The sequence below is a fragment of the Cannabis sativa genome, chromosome 5 (genome assembly GCF_029168945.1).
Source record: "Cannabis sativa cultivar Pink pepper isolate KNU-18-1 chromosome 5, ASM2916894v1, whole genome shotgun sequence".
Classification (NCBI taxonomy): Eukaryota; Viridiplantae; Streptophyta; class Magnoliopsida; order Rosales; family Cannabaceae; genus Cannabis; species Cannabis sativa.
The window spans coordinates 74,451,157-74,471,133 of record NC_083605.1 but is presented as its reverse complement, the minus strand read 5'-3'; the positions used below and the strand labels follow the sequence as shown (position 1 = coordinate 74,471,133).

General features: G+C 27.0%; 2 protein-coding genes across 2 annotated transcripts; one reads left to right on the top strand and one right to left on the bottom strand.

Moving 5' to 3' along the window:
- The first annotated feature begins 1,792 nt into the window (after window positions 1-1,792).
- Window positions 1,793-2,761, top strand: LOC115716166 (disease resistance response protein 206). Its single transcript, XM_030644912.2, has one exon. It carries the CDS (start codon window positions 2,018-2,020, stop codon window positions 2,609-2,611), a length of 594 nt encoding a protein of 197 aa, XP_030500772.1. The 5' UTR covers window positions 1,793-2,017; the 3' UTR covers window positions 2,612-2,761.
- A 2,003-nt stretch (window positions 2,762-4,764) lies between these two features.
- On the bottom strand, window positions 4,765-9,527 carry LOC115716151 (uncharacterized). Its single transcript, XM_030644890.2, has 10 exons — window positions 9,267-9,527; window positions 8,035-8,140; window positions 7,751-7,850; window positions 7,014-7,157; window positions 6,601-6,659; window positions 6,435-6,502; window positions 6,308-6,362; window positions 5,977-6,144; window positions 5,271-5,870; window positions 4,765-5,174 (listed from the first exon to the last, which is right to left on the bottom strand). Exons 1-10 carry the CDS (start codon window positions 9,272-9,274, stop codon window positions 4,959-4,961), a joined length of 1,524 nt encoding a protein of 507 aa, XP_030500750.2. The 5' UTR covers window positions 9,275-9,527; the 3' UTR covers window positions 4,765-4,958.
- Between the last annotated feature and the right edge of the window lie 10,450 nt (window positions 9,528-19,977).

Genomic DNA, 19,977 nt, shown 5'->3' with positions numbered 1-19,977 from the left:
TAACAAAACACAGGGTCCAATTGGTAACTTTTACAAAACAGAGGGTCCAAAATAGTATTTACCCTATTATATAGGGTTAATATAATTAGACTTTATAAAAGTTATTGATTCAACTATCTATTTTATAAAATAATAAATTGAATTTTCGATAACTTTTATTTTTAATATAATCAACTTGAAAATAATTTCTAGCGTAAGTATAGAAGCATAACAACTTTAGAACTTATTATTAATTTTTATTTTGACAAAAAATTAGTTCATGTGTTTTAAAAAATACAATGTTTAATTTATTATTTAACAAAACATAAGATCCAATCAATAATTTTTACAAAATACGGAATCTAAAATAATATTTACCCCATTATACATCAATAATAATATAATATATACTAATTAAGACAAATATATATATATAATATAGGTAAATTATATATACTTAATTATATTTAAGACAACATTAATAAAAAAAATTATAATTGTTCAAAATATATTTTTTTAAAGAAATTAAAGATACAATTTTATTAATAGCAATCGGTTAAAATAATAACATGTAATTCAAGCGAAACATATATCATGTTGGAAACATGATTGTGTGATTAGAATTAAAAAAAAAAAAATCAATTAATCGATTGGCCATCTAATTTCCAGATTGTTTGACAAAAAAAATTAAAATTAAACCAGATAGAAAAGATTGCAACATTACAGTTAAACCTTAAAAACATTTATATATTTAGTTTCATCCACCGCTTAGAAGACATTATTGCACTAGGCTCATTCAATCTCGTAGTTTAAGCACTTGACTATCGTGCAAAGTACGTAACTGCACCACACTTACAATCTCACCATTTAGTCGTAGAGGTCACTTATTATTTTCAACAGTGATTTGATAGCGAGTCATCAAAAAACAAAGAAGACGAACCAACAAATAAAACAAAACTATATCACAGGGATAAGACTAAAACACTCAAATTAAATCATGTCACAGAGACACTAATCGTAGTAGCAAAATCACAAACCCTAACCAAATCACACCGAAACCCAAATAAAGGTGACATGCCCTGGACAGAGGAAAAAGACAACCTCCGAACCCTAACACAAATATACCAAACTTAATAATTTCCTTCAAAATATGTAACTTCACATAACAATGTATAATATACACTATAAAAAATTTTACTAGTCACAATAAAATTTATGACTAAAAGTATAAAAATTATGATTAATTATAAATCAGTATACTTATGTTGTGACTAAAAAGTTTGTGTCTAAAAGTATTAGTCACAAAAATTACATTTTGTTGTAACTAAATGTGTTTTTAATTATAATACTACTTATTGTGATTATTAAATTAGTGATAATTTGTATCTAAGTACAATAATGCATATTGCATCCTTACAAATATAGGGACATGATTTTGTCCCGTGATTGTACTTTCACAAAATGTATTCCGTGATATACGGCAGCCGTTAGATGAGGGAGTTATTTGATCTGAGGACTGAAATTGATCTAGGGGTAATTAAGGTTATAAAATAGTAACGTACCCTGGCACTCATCTAATGTACCCTGAGACCCATCTAATATACCACGAATTACATTCTATGAAAGTACATTACAGGACAAAATCGTATCCTTAAAAATATATGGGCCATATCTATATAAATAAATATATATCTATATATAATAACGACAACCAAACTTCCCCACATGCAGTCAAGCACCACTACAAAATATTAATAATGATGAGATATATGGGAAGGTAGTAAAAGAAAAAGAAGAAGTCGAAATTAAGCTATAGCTATATATATAGTAGGAAATATATGTATATATATGTTATATATATATATGAATCGATTATCCATTACCATAAAATAAATAATTAATTAAATGGTCAAATATAATAATATATAATCTGAAGTTATGAGCTTGCAAAACCTTATATATATACCCCATGCAATTAAAAACCCTAGCTTGCATATATTTTTCCTTCCCTATATTAAATATCCAAAACATATACTAAATGAAGTCTTCCAAGCCAATATTTTTGAGTCTAATCCTCTTCTTCATCATCATATTCATCAATGATTTTAACAATGCCCTACCCCAATCATCATCAATGATGAAAAATAATAAGCTTATTAAGCCATGTAAAAGTCTAGTGTTTTATTTCCATGACATTATATACAATGGAGAAAATGCCAAGAATGCAACCTCAGCCATTGTTGGAGCTCCAGCTTGGGGTAACAAAACCCTATTAGCTGGGAAAAACCATTTTGGGGACTTGGTAGTATTCGATGACCCCATTACACTCGACAACAATCTTCACTCGGCCCCAGTTGGCCGAGCTCAAGGGTTTTACTTGTACGACAAGAAAGATGTGTTCACAGCTTGGTTAGGGTTTTCCTTTGTGTTCAACTCGACTGAGCACAAGGGTAGCCTTAACTTCGCTGGAGCTGATCCTCTTATGAACAAAACTAGGGATGTTTCGGTTGTTGGTGGGACTGGAGATTTTTTCATGTCAAGAGGGATTGCTACTTTGATGACTGATGCTTTTGAAGGTGAAGTTTATTTTAGACTTAGGGTTCATATTAAACTCTACGAGTGTTGGTTGTGATCATGATCATGATTGATCAATTTATTAATGTTTTACGATGATGATCATCACATAAAAATAAATTAATGTGATCATCAAGTTATTAATAATTTGTTACATTTAATTATGATGATTTGTTATTATTTTACTTTTTTTTGTCATTTTTCTTTTTGGGTTTGGTGTTAATTGGTCGTTTGTTTTTTACTTTTTGATGATTAAGATTTCTAATCATCGTGTGCTGAAAATAATTTCTAGTGTTAGAAAGTGTGATCATTATTTATTAAGATTTATTTGTTCAGATGCTTTCAAAAAAAAATTTAATAACTTTGATTATTCCAACGAAAGAACAAAAGCTTTTAATATTAATTAATGTTTGCACCAATATTTGTACAAATATTTTTAGTAATTTGTGGCATAAATATTTAAATTTAACTTCTAATGATAATTATATTTAAATTATATATTTAGAACTTTAGTTCATACTTAAGTCTAAGTGTCAATTTCAACTTAATTTTTATATTTTTTATATCTAAAATTATTCTAGTTTTTTTTTTTTAATATAATCAATATTTGTATATTAGTTAAAAACGTCAATTCTTAGAGCTAACAACTTCACATATTATTTGACTTTCAGAAACTATCAACCAAGTATTTTTTTTTTTTTTTTTTTTTTTGAATGTACCAACCAAGTATATTTAATTATTAGGAACATAAATCTTTTGTTTCGTACATTTTGTCTTCATATGCTAAAGCTATTATAAAATAATAAGAGAAGCAAATAATTATTTATAAAATGAAATAATTGTGCCAAAAAAAAAAATAATTGTTGTACACACAAAAAAAAATTAAAATACTAAGAGCTCCAACAAACTGCTTATAGGTCATTTAGTTAATGATATTATAATTATTTTTCTTAGTTATTGTAAATTGTTTAGTTAGTCTATTATTATTAAATGTCTAGTTTACTTATTAATAGAAATTTTGTTTATTAGGATTTTTATCTCCTGAATTTTAATATGTACCAAATCATGCTCCTAAATTTTTAAAATCGTTAAAAGTACCTCTTGAACTATTGAGATTGTTGGATTTAAGGACTTTTGTCTAATTTCATTCATTTTTACTATTTCAGTGATTGTTTATGCACTAAACAATGCTCCCCGGACTTTGATATCTACCAAATCATGTCTCTCGAACTTAGACAAATACTAAATCATACCCCCTAAACTTTTATCCATGTTAGGCTTTTTTACTAAAATTGGACAAAAGTCCTTAAATCCAACAATCTCAATAGTTCAGAGGGCATTTTTAACGACCTTAAAAGTTCAGAAAACATGATTTAGTACATGTCAAAATTCAGAGAACAAAAGACTTAATTAGCCAAAAAAAAAAAACAACTCCAGCAAACTTAACGAACATCCACATTGTTATAATTTCCTTCATGAATGAATTTTGAAATCGTTAAAGTAGGTATGTGGTTTTTGAGCAAAATTGAGATATGGAGGGTGAAGAGGGCTATACTTCTTATTCAGCTGTTGCATAAAGATGCGTATATATTAACTACCATTATAAGAGACAAAATGGATGGTAAAGAGTACAATGTATTTTTCTTTTTCTTTTTTTTAATATTCAATTTTAGTTATAATTAAAGCGAGGACGAGTGGGTGAGACTAAATGAACGAGCAAGAGCAGGAGTACGAGAAGAAGCGATGGAGAGATAAGAGTGAAGGCGTCAAAGAGAAGATGAGAAGGCAAATCGGCGACAGCAAAGGATGAGAAAGAGCGAGCGTGAGGCGAGAAGGGCACAAGAACACAAGGGCGAGACAGATGAGACAAATTAAAGGTACCCATTTTCATGTGTGTGCAGTACATACATTGCACATTCACATCAGCCTAAGAAGTTGTTTTGAAATTTTTGGAAAAACTTATGACTTTATTAAGAACAACATAACAACACTCAGCAGAATCATTACTCCTGAAAAAACGATCTAGAGAAAAACAAGAAGCTCTAATAAAACTATGAACTGTCTTGTTAGCAAGACGATAAACAAAAGCCAAAGAGACACTGCTCATCGAATGAAGTAATTTTTGACAATCCTCAATAACACAGACTGCATTATTAAACTACTTAAAATATAACACATTTTAGAAACATGCTTAAATATAGTACTACAATATTTTAACACTATTAAAGTACTCTAGTCTTTTTTATTCAAATAGTTGGCATGTTTAGTGAAAAAACATATACAAAAGAACAACTGTTATGCAAGATTGGAAATTACTCACTCATTTCCTATTCTTTGTTTCTTTTTCTTTTTCTTTTTCTTTGTTTTCTTTTTCAATTTCATATTGAATAATTACATTGTATCTCTCAAGAGAAAATAGGGAGTCTGTGCTCACCAGAGGCATATGAAATGATGTTCTTCTTAAGAGGAGAAATATAGTTTGCTCCATGAAATGCCGCGGCTCGCAGTACATTAAGAGGTCCAAAATCAACTGAATAAGCCTTTTGAATACCATCCAAGATTCCCATCATTGCAATGTTTTCTAGCTTCCTCTCTCCTTCAAATTTCTTTAACAGTGAAACCTGTAAAAGAATATGTATATATGTATGTAAACAAGATATGATCTTGCAAAAGCGAAAGCAGAGAGGATAAGAAAAAATGCTCAGAAGAACATGTACCTCCCCAATGTCAGTTCCTACAGCAACTCCCTCAGCAATGACTTTTGAAAGAGCAAGAGCGTCTCCGAAACCCATGTTAACTCCTTGACCCGCCAAAGGGTGAACAGTATGTGCTGCATCACCTATAAGAACCACATTCTTCGATGCATAGTTATTGGCATGACGCAAAGATAAAGGAAACACCATCCTTCCCGATGCCAACTTCATTACTTTCGGTGGAACCTCAAAGGACTCGGTAATAGAAGATGTCACATCCGGTTTAAGCCAAGAAAAAATGCCTCCGTTTCCAAACCTAGTCGAACTAGGATGAGGGCCGAATCCATAATCCAGAGCATAATTTACATCTTTCAAAAATTCGCTCTCGGGCATTTCTTTGCGGTCAGCTGCCTCTTTGGGGTTCATAGTCCAAACTATATTACTATAGTTATCACCTATAGGCAATAGGGCAATTGGTCCAGAAGGTAGAAATCGTTGCCATGCACATTGATTTTCGATATCATGTTCTACTGTACAGATGACTGCATTCTGTGAGTAATTCCATCCAGTGGTTGTAAATCCAGCCAACTCTCTAACATTTGACTTGGCCCCATCAGCCCCAACCTAACACAGTCTCATGACTTGAATAAACTCATATGACAAATAATACTATAAGAAATTATGCTATTGAAGGAATAAAGAGCAATTCAAGAACATATATTGAAATTACCACCAACTTCGCACGTAGGCTGCTGCCATCAGTTAGATCTAGCTTCACTGGATTCTTCCACTCGTGTGTTGGCAAAGCAGACGATGTGCTTCCCACCCCCACGGACGAAGAGTTTCGATGTAAAGTCGTTAGTCTGGATGGATAGATAGTCTTCTGGAAATCTGTTCTCTGTTAAAGCTTAATCTTGTTAGCTCTAAAAACGTTAAAAAGTCGCATCAAGTAAAAAATAATGCCATATTAAACATTACAGCTGAAAAAGGTAATATTTTGATAAGTTGACATTGTAAATATCAAATCCCACAAGCTAACAGGGAAAGATTGTTGTGAATACCTCTTGTATACATGACAGCAAGGAACTCTGTAGCACTTTATTTTCCACCACACAGCTGTATCAGAAGTCAAAATTAGCATCCTTCTCAATTGAGCATGACATTTTTCTACTTTTGTTTTGAGCTTACCCTAGAAATTCTTTATCTGCATCTCGGGCATTGTACTTTGTATATCCTAACCCAGTATAGTCCCATACCTAGAAAAGGTTGCAAAGATGAAAAGGTCTCAATACTTTTTAACATTCTTCACAAGCAAGAAAGAATATTAAAAAGGTTAAATTTATAATACAATCACCTGCATCTTATCAAAATATGCATGTCGATGCTGCTCAACATATTTCCAAGCACCAATCTCTGCAAAGTAGACAAATATTCTTTAAAGTCCAAAACTAGAAGACCCAATTCCATAATACAACAAAAATGGTTGGAAAATGACTGCATGAAAAATGGTAAAACGAAACAACTTCAGGCTCACCCTGTTTGTTCAAGCCAAACATCAAATAACATTGTAATGTCAAAAAAATAAACCACTTAATATTTATTACCAATTACCTTTCAAATTTTTGTGATGATGTTACTAGATTATAATGTGAACTAAGCTCCACTAAAACTATGTTAATCAAACCACGTCGTGTGATATTTAAGTGGATAGAGAGGAGTTGAGGATATTCTGAAGAATATAAATATGGCATACTTAATAGTAAATACCTTTGAAGAATGACATAGTTGCAGGTGTAACTGTACTGACCCTTGGATCAGGAGGGTCCTCTTTCTTGACACGGAGTCCACTCAGTAATGCAGGGTTGCTATCAATAATGGCAACATTCAAATGCTTCGTCAACGGCATGCTTGCTAGAGAAAATGAAAAATTAGCAAATTAGCATGTTACAAAGGTGTCTTTTTTTTAATGTTTTTAGAACAGGTTATGAAGTTTACTATGAAAAGAAATAATATTAGCAAAACTAATCTGGCTATTATCTCATAATCCCACACAATAATTTATTAGGCTAAACATATTCAGATTCATTTACAAATTGAATGAAAGAACAATATCACAAAATTCTTCCAATGCTGATCAAACCAAATGGAATCTAGATAATATTAAAACACATGAATGCATATTCTGTATAGAAGCTATTGCATTTCATCCAAAAGTCATCTCTTTGAATTGCAAGGGGGGCACCATCATGAGATCAAAGTTAATCCACAAAAAAATCAGGTTGGGTGGCCTAACTGTCTTGACAACCTACTTGGAACACTTAAACCATTGGTTGAACAAACAAATGATTGAGAAAACTAATATGCCTAAGCTATCAATGAGAAAGTAGCCATATATCATATAAAAAAATTGTAACTCAAGCTAGATTTATCCCAAACAAAAAAGGAAGTACACATCAATTATCCCGATGAAGCTATAACTAAAATCTACATGAAAGACTACTCACCCAAGGAACAAGCAAGGGCCAACCCAACCATTCCTCCTCCAACAATGGCAACATCATGTTCTTGAATTTTATTTGAAACACCCTGCGTCTTCAGATGCTCCTGGTATTTTCAAGCAAATCAATAAAGCCCAACTTCACATTATGTTCATTGCAATTTCAAGACTAATAAAGATACCATTATTCATTACACATAGAAAAACGACTACAAAATGGTGAAAACAGAACAAAGCACAAAAATTGGAGAGTTTTATAATAGATCAGATCAAGACAGTCCCATAGCTAACCTGGCCAACATTGGAACTGGATAATTTAGCACCTGCATCTGTACAGAAACTCATTTGCGGAGTTCTCAACCTGTGAACATTTTCGACGACTTTTCTCGTGATCAACCTGTTAACATAAAAATTAGCCCATTAGACCAAAAAAGAAAAACTTTTTTTTATCCTAAATAAAAAAAAAATTAACACCCAAAGGCTAAATGATTGGAGATAAGAACTTTGCAGTTTGCATTGCTTGCCCCCAATCACTCTAGGAAAAAAATGTTTGGTTACAGTTGGAAGTATTAAACCTTGGAAAACATTTATGAGCATGTTAATGTCACGAAATTTATCTCCAAAACTGGGTTTCAAATTTGCACAGAGAAAATATGAATTGAGGTAGAGGAAAAAACATAACAGCAAAAAAAGAAAAAAGAAGTGTTGGTCCAATGTAATCAGAGTAAAATCTTGAATTGAATAGACCCAAAATACCATAAACACTACATCCTACGGGCCCGTTTGGTACATATGAACAAAATTGGACTGGTAAGGATAGGATTATGCTGTATCCAATAGTATGTTTGGTAAACTGCTAGAATAAACACTGGATAAACAATTTTGTGTTTGGGATATGACTAAATGGGATTGGACTGTGAAGAAAAGAAAAAGTTAACATTTTTAAATCATGATTAAATTATATAAAAAAAAAAATTGTGTACACATATATATATAACAGTATTGAAAGATAATAGCAGCAATTTGTGTCAAAACATAAATTTAATATGCTAGAAATTTACTTAGAAAATGAAGCTTAAATCCAAACATTTCCTAATATACAGGATACAATAACTTAAACACAATTATATCCTAGCTGTCATCAACATTAGCAAACCTCCATTATCACTCAGCTAAACATGGAAAATAAAGGCTCAGTTGGTGCAAAATTTGATTGGTTCTGTGTGAGATAACATTCAGACCTTAGAAATTCAACACAATACTTTAGTAAATTACGAACAACACTAAAATGCATAAATCAAGGACCTTGCATATGATTACTAGTCACAATCTCGTATGAACATTCTAACAAACATCTAAAAGGCACATCTCACATGCAAATGGAATTGAAACATATTTTATCTCAAAACCTCTAACAAAATTCCTAATTTCCAAACTTTCTCCAATCAAAATCTTTAATTGATTAACCACCTCAAATAAAGATCCATAAAATTAAACGTAATTGAAAAATTGAAAGCACTAACCTGTTCATTGTTCTTGTTTTCCGGTGACCTTGTTCTGTAGCTCAGTCTGAACTGGGGTTTTTCCCGCTGACGAGAAATTTGTGCTGAAGATGGAAGAAGACTAAATTATGGGCTGGGCTCACTGCTCAGAACTATGGGCCTGGTTTGGGCTTTCCGACCCGACCCTCATCAATACCCATTTTCTATCAATTTTAATTGCTAAAGCTTATCTTTGCTTAGTTTTGGTTTATTTGGAATGAAGTTACAAAATGCAATTTCTCGAGTGTAATTTTCTAAAATGGCAAGCATAACAAATTTATGTATTTTTAGAGTAATTTGTAGATAATTTTCGATTGTAGATAACTTAAGTTTAATTTTTTACGGTAAAATATATAAGTTATATCTCTAAAACTTTCATGTGTACCTTGTCGTTAAGTGTTAAGTCATTAACTACGTAATAGTTCTTGATTGGTATATGTCATTAAATTTTTATTTTTATTTAAAAATTAATTTAAATATATCAATAAAAAAAATGACATGATTTTTTAAAAAAAAAAAATAAGAAAATGACACGTGGATAATTACTTAACACTTAACGGTTAGGTACTTACAAAAATTCTAAAAATATAACTTAAGTATTATTATTGTTAAAAATTAAATTTAAGAATTCATTTACAACCGACAATTAAACTTAAGTGTTTATGATGCAAATTACTTTAAAATTAATGATAACATAATTAATACATGCTATAAATTAATGCATATATATTATTAAAAAAAAATTATGTGAAATATAACATAATTTTTATATCTTCAATTATAAGTAGTCTAAGAAAATATAATTAGTATAATAATAAATTTGTTCCCTTTTCAAGAAAAAAAAAAGAACAATAAAATTGTTAAAGGTATTTTTGTTGAGAATATAAAAGTGTGGTTGATGATAAGATGAGGTGTAAGTTAAGATGTATGGGGTTTTCACATAAAATTTCAATAACAAATGAGGGAAGACTATTGTACATTAATTCTCTTGATTATAATGTTAAATTTTCACATATTCTCAATGTGAGATTATCTAATGATTTTTTACTTTCTCACTCATGTAATATTATACATTTTATTATGTTATGGTTAGTATTGTACATTAATTCTCTTTATAATAATAATAATAATAATAATAATAATAATAATAATAATAATAATAATAATAATAATAATAAAATATGTGGGGTGAAGATTGCTCTTTTTTGGAAAGTTCATTATTGGGTTCATTCTTATCACTTATCCTATCAAAGAAGGTATATAATATGACTCAATTCAAGCATTTGACCTTCAACTCTTTAAGACTTTTTTTTCTTTGTTCAAAATTCCAACATCAACATTTTCTCTTTCCAATTTTCCTAGAAAATACTAAAAAACATTCAAAATTACACAATTTTTGAAACAAACTAATCTCAAAATCGAAACATAGAAAATATAAATGAGTTGGCACTAGAAGCATAACATGTTCTACATTTTATTATTATTTATTTATTTGCATAGTACACTTTTTTAGGTTAGAATTTTACTAAGACTTAAACCCTTTTGATTCCATAACTTTTTGAAATGGACCAAGTAAAGTCTTGCTATTGTTTGTTTGTTTAATTAATAATTCTTTTAAAAATTAAATAAATAAAAGAAAAATATAACTTTATTCTATTCTTCTTCTAGTCTTTGCAGGTACCTATAACATTAATTTAGATATTGAACTAAAATTCTATTGATCAATTTCTTGTATATCAATTAATTTGGTCGGGTTATAATATATTTATGTCGTAAATTACTCTAAAATTAATTATAAATATTTAAGTTTAAACTTTTCACGATAATAATACTTAAGTTATATTTTTGAAACTATCGTAGGTATCTAGTCGGTAAGTGTAAGTTAATAGTCACGTAACAGTCCTTGATTGGTCTAAGTCATTAAATTTTTATTTTTTACTTAAAAACTAAATTAAATATACTAATAAAAAAATAACACGTGGATAATGACTTGACACAGTTAGATTCGTACGAAATTTTCAAAAATATAACTTAAATATTATTACCTTTAAAAATTAAATTTAAATATTTATTTGAAAGTAAAAATTAAATTTAAATTTTTATTAGATTTATTTTTTTTTTCTTCTTATTTTTCAAGTGTATTGGCTGTCATTGTGTAGTGAGTACTGAGTATGATCTTCTAATAATAATAATAATATTTATATATATAGAAACAAATTAATAAACAAACATATCAAGACTTGTCTTTATTTACTTAGTGAATATGGTTGTTCTCAATAGGGACATAAAATAAAAAAGAGTGGATCTACAGTCATATTTTTGTCTATTATTCTCCCACACTTTTTTTAAAAAAAAATTAAAAAATAATAAATAAAATATATTAATTATTTATGGATTAGCCTTTAATTATAATTTAATTTTTCTTTATTTATCTCCCTACACCTACCTACGAACTCACTCCCAAATCTCACGTGTCTTCCTCGTGATATAATGTGATAATGTTTTTTTTTTTTAAAAAAAAAAAGAAGTTAAATAACTATGACAAAAATACTAATTTTGAAAGAAAAAAACAATAATTTTTTTTTTCTTCTTATCCTTGACCAAACAATATATTTTTTTTTTATCTTTTATTAAAAAGGAAATTATAATAAATATTGAGAGAATGAGAATAATAATTAAATGTTCAAATTTTCCACAATTGCAACTCATTATAACTAGATACATTTATGCTATGAGTAATAAAAAGAAAAGAAAAGTAAACACTACCATTCACATATATATTGGCAATGAAATTTTGTGCTTCACTTTTATTTTATATACTTAGATAATTAAGATTTAATTAATGTAGTACTCTTAATGGAATTTTAGTTAATTTTATTTAGATTTGTAATAATAAACAATGGTATACCATCATATCAATTCTATATCATTGATTATACACCAATGAGTACAAAATATTATTATACATATATTTTGAAAAAAAATCGGCAAAAATCCTTATTATAATGTAAATTTATTTATTTCGTTGCATTAAATTTCTTTTTTTCTTCATTTAAAAAAAAAAAAAAAAACTTTTTTGACAGTAAAAATTTCAATCATTATAAATTTAATGCAACATTAATCGTTGAATTGATAATAATAATAATAAAGAAATTAATATTATTGTAACAACATAATCATATATGATATACTGATTTTTGTTGCTAAAAATTACGTAAAAAAAATTGTTGATAAAAATTTACATAAGTATTTAAATGCGACCAAATAAACAATATAAAAGTTTTTGCTACTAAAAAATTTACTCCAACAAAATAAAGTGAAGGAAGTTTATACAAGAATATGCTTTGTTCGTATGATTTTTTGTGGTAAAAAATGATAATATTTTTAAAGGAAAAAAAAAAGTGATGAAGAATGAAAGAGAGGGAGAGAACGTGGCAAGACTTAGCCCATCCATCCATATATAAAATCTTTTCTAGGCAAAATAAATAAATCAAAAAAAAAATAAATCAAAAAAAAATATGAAAAAGAATGATTGTGGAGGCACACAAACCCCACTTCACATTCACTTTTTCCTATTATTTAATATTTTGTCACCTCTACACACTCACTAATAAATCTCTTCTTCTTCTTCTTCTTCTTCTTCTTCTTCTTCTTCTTCTTCTTCTTCTTCTTCTTCTTCTTCTTCTTCTTCTTCTTCTTCTTCTCTATTTTAATTCAACTCCATAGAAAAAGAAGAAGAAAAAAAACACTTGAAAAATGAGAAAATGTTACAATAATATCTATATGTTATGTTACATACATGATGACATGATGTTAATTAACCTACCAATACTAAACCACATATTAATGAATTATTAATTATATATGTAAGTACATTTTAGCACTAGGAAAATTTGTTGGTGAAAGCATCAATTTTTTATTTACTCAGATATTATAAACTAATTTTTTTTATATGATGGTGTACTCAATATTATAGTCATATACTAGGTATTTATTTAGTTTCAATTTTTTTTTTAATAATTTATAATGTCGAAAAATAAGATTTAAATATTCAGTTGTACACATGTTTGTTTTATTTTACAAGCATGCAAAACGGACAAGATACTTTATAACTACAATATACACGTTATATCAAAAAATGAGTATACAATTTCTTAAAGTATGAAAAATAAATATATTCCCACTACAAAAAAAAAAAAAAAAATTGCTTTTAGTGATAACTTTTTAGTCACAATATAAATTTTTTGTGATTAAATGTGACTTTTAATTATAATAAAAAGTTGCTAGTGATTAAACATAATATTTACATATAAGTTGTCACTAATTTAATTTTAGTCACAATAAATTATAACTTTTGTGACTAATACTTTTAGTCACGAAATTTTTAGTCACAACATAGAATAAAAATTTATAATTAGTCATAATTTTTTTTATTTTTAGTCATAAGTTTTATTGTGACTAAAAATATATTTTTTTTTGTAGTGTCTTGCAGTAAGAACATAAATAATCACCCTACTTAAGAAATTTTGTGTTTACATATATATTATATTATTTTTGTACTGAACAATAGTAGTTTGACACAAAGAAAATTAAGAAGAAAAAGAATAAGAGGCATGGTTTTAATTTTCTAAAGCAAATGGTAATTAAGGTGGAAACTTAGAGCATATTTGGTATTATTTTTTGTTTTTTGTTTTCAAAAAATTGTTTTTAGAAATGAGAACAGAAAATAGTTTTTGAAGTTTTTAAAAACAAGTCATGTTTGGTTAATGTTTTTTAAAAACAATATTGACTAAAAGTGAATTAGTTTTTAAAACAGAAAATAACATTTTGTTGTTTTCAAAATTCTTGTTTTTTGTAACTTTGTTTTCTGAAAATTGTTTCAAAAAACAAGACCAAACAAGCCAAATTATTTTTTGAAAATAATTTTCTGTTTTTAAAAATAAAAAACAGTTTTTTTATTATGATGCCAAATATGCACTTATATTTTATGATTTTCCAATATATATCATTGCATAGTACGGATTGTTTTTAGTCACTACTAAAATTTTTAATCTTAATCGTGTTTCTAACGAAAATATTTCCCGCTTGAGCTGCATGATGTTATTTAATTAGCTAATTACTATTAATGAAATTAGTTAGGTAACACTTTTATTTTTTAAATTTTTTAATCACAAAAATAAAAGTAAAATTTTTGTTTTTAAAATTTTGTTTTCAAAAAATAAAAATGTGTTCTATAATCACTTTTGTTTTTCAATTTTAAAAACAAACAACGAAAGTGTGTTATGTGAATTTCATTTTATTTTCATTTGTTGATTTTATTTAAGTCGGGTTCGAGGTCGGGACCGAGGGCGAGTCCAAGTATGGGGTTGGTCCGCGTTCAGTTTCCAAAGTCTAAGTTGGAGTCGAAGTTCAAAATATTAATTAGAAAAAAACATTCTTTAAATAAAATTTGAAAGTAATTTTTTTTTTTTTTAAAAAAATAGATTCTTAATTAAAAAATTAAAAAATAAAAACAGTTTTTTAGAATATAATTTTGGAAAATATTTTTATTTTTCTAATTTTAAAAATAAAAAACTGATTGAAAAAGTATTACCAAACACACTCTAAAATTATGATTCAAACAATTTATATTGCATGTATATATTAGCCCGTCTCAAGCCAATTAGGGATCTTTGGTCAAAAGATCTAATTAGGTTTTTTTCATATGAAAAAAATTATATATATATATATTTGTATATATAGCAATAAAACACTAAAATATAGTATTTTGAAAGTATAATTGAGTTTTTTTTTTTAATTAAATATCAAAACAAGAATCTAAAAAAAAATAAAATACATATAATTATATTTTTTAATAAATAATAATAAAAATATAAAAGATATTATTTTTTTTAAAAAAAAAAATTAAATATTAGGCCTTTTATTAAAGATTTTTTTGGATGTAGGTGAGGGTGTTGGACGTGCCTCACCCTTAAACAGGCCTTGGTGTATATAATTATCAAAACAAACTCGTGGAATAAGAATCCAATTAGTCTAGAGCATGTTTGACATCATAACTAAAAAATTATTTTTGTTTTTTAAAAACAGAAAATTATTTTTAAAAACAATTTGGCTTGTTTGACCTTGTTTTTTAAAAACAGTTTTCAGAAAACAAAGTTACAAAAAACAAGAATTTTAAAAACAACAATGTTGTTTTCTATTTTAAAAATCAATTCACTTTTGGTCAATATTGTTTTTAAAAATCACTAACCAGACGTGACTTGTGTTTTAAAAACTTCAAAAACTATTTTTTGTTCTCATTTCTAAAAACAATTTTTTAAAACAAAAAACAGAAAACAATACCAAACATGCTCTTAGTCTCTAGAGAGTATTTTTATATGTATAAATACTACTATTTTATTTTGGTATATATTTGCTAATTGCTACGTAGGGTATGAATTAGTTTCTTATTTCATTTTATGTAAATAAATTTATTATATAATTTTAATTTTTATTATTTTAGGATAATTAGTAGCGAAATATTTTTATATTTTGATTTTATACACTTAATTCTTTTATTTTTTTTTTAACAAAACCACCTTATGCTTATTTTATTATTTTTTTTTTTTTGCATATTTAAGATATCAGTTAGTTATCACCGTTAAATATCAACTGAATTATTATTATATTGATTTCGAGGCTTTACTATTACGTATACACAAATGTGCAAAAAGATCATCCAATTAGTATTTAACAGTTATATTTTATTGGCACCTCAAATTTATATTTGTGGGGGCTCTAAATAAAAAGATTAAGTATATAAAAAAACAAATATAAAAGGGTTTAGATACCCGTTATTTTAATATTTATAATTAATAATTATTTTAGAGCCCACAAACACAAACAAAATATATATTTTTTTAAATAAAAATGAAAACCAGAGGGCGTTTTAGAAGATTTTGGAGGGTGCCACTTAGATATGAGGATTGGCCATATTTGAAATGAAATGTCCCCATGCCCATTCCTAAAGTTCACAATAAATTAACAAAATTAAAAATTAAAAAAAATGTACATATAATATAAACAGTTCTCTTTTTCATATAAATATTATTATTATTATTAGATAAATACTAAAAGGTACTAATGGTGCCTAATACCTTACTACGTTTCAAATATTATTGTTAGTGCAATTAAATATCAGGTTCCATAATAACTTTTAGAAAATATTATTAGCCAATTACAAGATGACACATCTAAAAGATACTAAGTACAACACTTACAATGCTATTATTATTATTATTATTATTATTATTATTATACGTCCTATAATTAAATGTGAGTAATTAAGTTCCAAAGGTAAGATCTTGTGGGACCACTTGGCATATCGCATATGCTCTAAAGTAAAATTGTGATTTATTTCCTTAATACTTTGATACATAAAGACAAACCTTATCTTATAATAACAATAATAAGATATTATTAATATAATCATAAAAAGTTAAAAGTTTTTTTTTTAAAAAAACAAACATATAAATTACAAACATACTAAAATACATTGCTCAATATTATATTAGCTTTCCTACTTTATTATTCAAAATGTATCACTACCAATTTCATTTTGTATTTTATTTTAAGTTTTTTATTATATTATACATTAGTTTCTTCAAAATACATTACAGAAATATTATTTTCTTTAACAATTTTAATATATTTTATATATTTAAAATATTTTATACTTGAAATATATACTTTACTTAACATTTTAGAATATTTTATATATTTAAAATATATTAATATTAATATTATATACATTAAAACCTAAAATAATTAATAAAATTTATTTAAAGTAGTGAATATTATATATTTTAAATAAGCTTTAAAATGAAGTACGTAGTTTAGAACATATAATAATGTAGCATTGTTTTACTTTGATTCTTATTCAAATATTTTAAATTATATTTGAAAGTTGGATTTTGGTGGGAAAATAAAAAGTAAGAAAAATGTAGAGAAAAAAAGTAGAGTTTTTTGCGGTTAAATTTTCTTAACTATTGTTTCACTTGTACTTAACCCTCAAAGTTCTAATCTTAGTGGTAAAACCTTTTAAACTATTAAACTGTTAATAAATTTAAAGTGTTATCTATTTTCTGCAGTTAACTGTTACCATGGACTGCTTATGTATACACTTTTATATACATGATACGTTTATGTTAATACATCTAATATTATTATTATTTTTTTTTTGAAACAATCTAATATTATTATTTCAAAAATTATTTTAAAATTAAATAAAATTATAAAATAAAAAATAAAATATTAAAAAATTATAAATATTATAAATTTAATTTTTTTTAATTATTATAATATGTTATTATTGATTTGGGATTAGTTGGTTGTCACGTGAAATTACTCGTGCATGAAACATTGCACGTGCGCCGTAGCCAAAGAATATTAATTGGCATATTCTTTTGCTGTTAATTAATATAAATTAAAATTTTAATATTAATAAAAAAAATCTAATGAACCCCACATCGACCTGTCCACCCACATTCCAATATTTCTTCATATAACTTTATTATACATATTATTATTATTATTTCATTTGTTTATATTAATTTGGCTTATAACAAAACAGGTCATATTTCCTGTTTAAGAGAGTAGATTCTCCTTAGATCTTCACCACACATTTGTTCACAGCTTTCCAATCCAACGGTGGATCATGAATAAAGGACATTAATTTCTTTTCTCAATTATTTTTTTTTAAAAAAAAAATACGTAACAACAGTGACGTTTTTATTTCTTTCTTTTTTTCCACATGATCAAAAGCTTATAAAGTTAGATAATGATCTCAAAACCTTTGTAGGGGACCACTTTGTATGTGGAAATAGAAAAAGAAATGATCCAACGGTGGGGATTTAATCTTGGACTCTTACGTGGCCGAATATAGTGACTCATGGAGATATCAGAAGACCAAAAGCTTAATAATAAGAGAAGAGAATCGGTTCTTTTTGTTCTTGATATTTTGACTTTGGTCTGTATTTATTTTCCAAATATGAAAATAAATAAATAATATTTTCTAATAAGAAAATAAATAAATAAATTTACAAAACCAGGTGCGCAGTCTCTAGTCGACACTCAAGTCTACCACTATTATTATTTATTTATTTATTTTCAAATTAAACACAAGTTACTTTAAATTTTATTTGCATAGAGGTGATATAAATTGTTTTGGAATTATTTTTCAACATAATAAATTATTCATAATTTTTTTTAAAAAAAATAGTGTGATGATGTCTTATATAATGTATATCAATATGAAAAATTAAATAATTTATAATTTGTCTTAAGTACTAAAATGAAAAGGCTCCTAACAATAAGATAAAAAGATAAATTATACAAATTACACATACGCTTTATTCCGCTACATGGAGTGTGCTATATGGAAGGAGGCTTTGAGTCAAGGCGAGTGCCTACGAGGATTGCAACACAGTGCAGTTTGCGACGTAGGGTTGGTTGGGGTTGGAGCCGCTTCCCTAATGAGCCTAATAAAATAGCGCAAAACCAATCAATGTTATCCCTCGTATAGAAAGGTCAATCGCACGAGTGAATGTTGCGATTTTGTACGAGAGTGTGAAAATGTCAATGCACAGTTCCTTAATATACACCATAGGCAGACTTATGTAGGGGTAGGGGTCATGAATTGACCCCCTCAATTTTTTGTGTGCGTTTATGTTACATCACAATTTTGTATCAATACAAGATGCCCTTAAATTGACACAATTTAAGCATTTTAATCCTGATTATTTTTTATGACAGAGTTCATTATAGTAAAACTCATGAAAATTTTCAAAAAATTATTGTGAATAGTTTATACTGCCAAATTTAGATTGTATTTTTCCAATCATACAAAACAACATCAAACTGCAATTGATGCTATTGAGACTTAATAGCGTTTGTTTCAATTCAATGGCCTACCATAGGTGTCGATCTAGAATGAGTACACGAAAATGGTGGTAGGATTATGCCAGAACTAACGGGAAATCCCTCCCTCTTTACTGTCGTTTCTTGATCGACAATAATATTCAATATTCTCTGTTTGTAACCAACGCTAGCTATTAAGACCTGAGACCCAAATTTGTGTCAATGGTATATTAATTGTGGGTTTTAAGAACCGATAGTAAAAATATAAATGTTAGTTTATAATCAAACGCCTATACCCATTTTTTCAAATAGTTTATATGAAAATAATATTTATTGAATTAAATTATTGAATATAAACTCTGGAAGATTTTTTTTGGGTGGAAGTGACCAAGGAGTTTATAATAAATATTAGAGTATTGCTATAGATTATCTAGCACTATTATAAGATGATGCCCTATTATTAATTAATAATTCTTTTATAATTTTTGTTAAAGCAAAATAAATAAGACTTAATGTTATAAATTACACTAATAATAATATTATATACTATTAAGAATGTTAAGTATACGATACCCTCTAACATTTATATGAACATTATATTGAATTTGTCTGAATCTTATATAGAGGGAAAATATAATAAAAGTTGAGAATGAGAATTAAATTATGAAAATGACATATAGTTGTCTCTTATATGTATATCTTTTTCTTTTTCTCAAGTTATAATGTACATGTGGTCGAAAAATTATTATAATTTTATTGAGATATGGTATGTTATAAGTAAATATTTTACAATAAA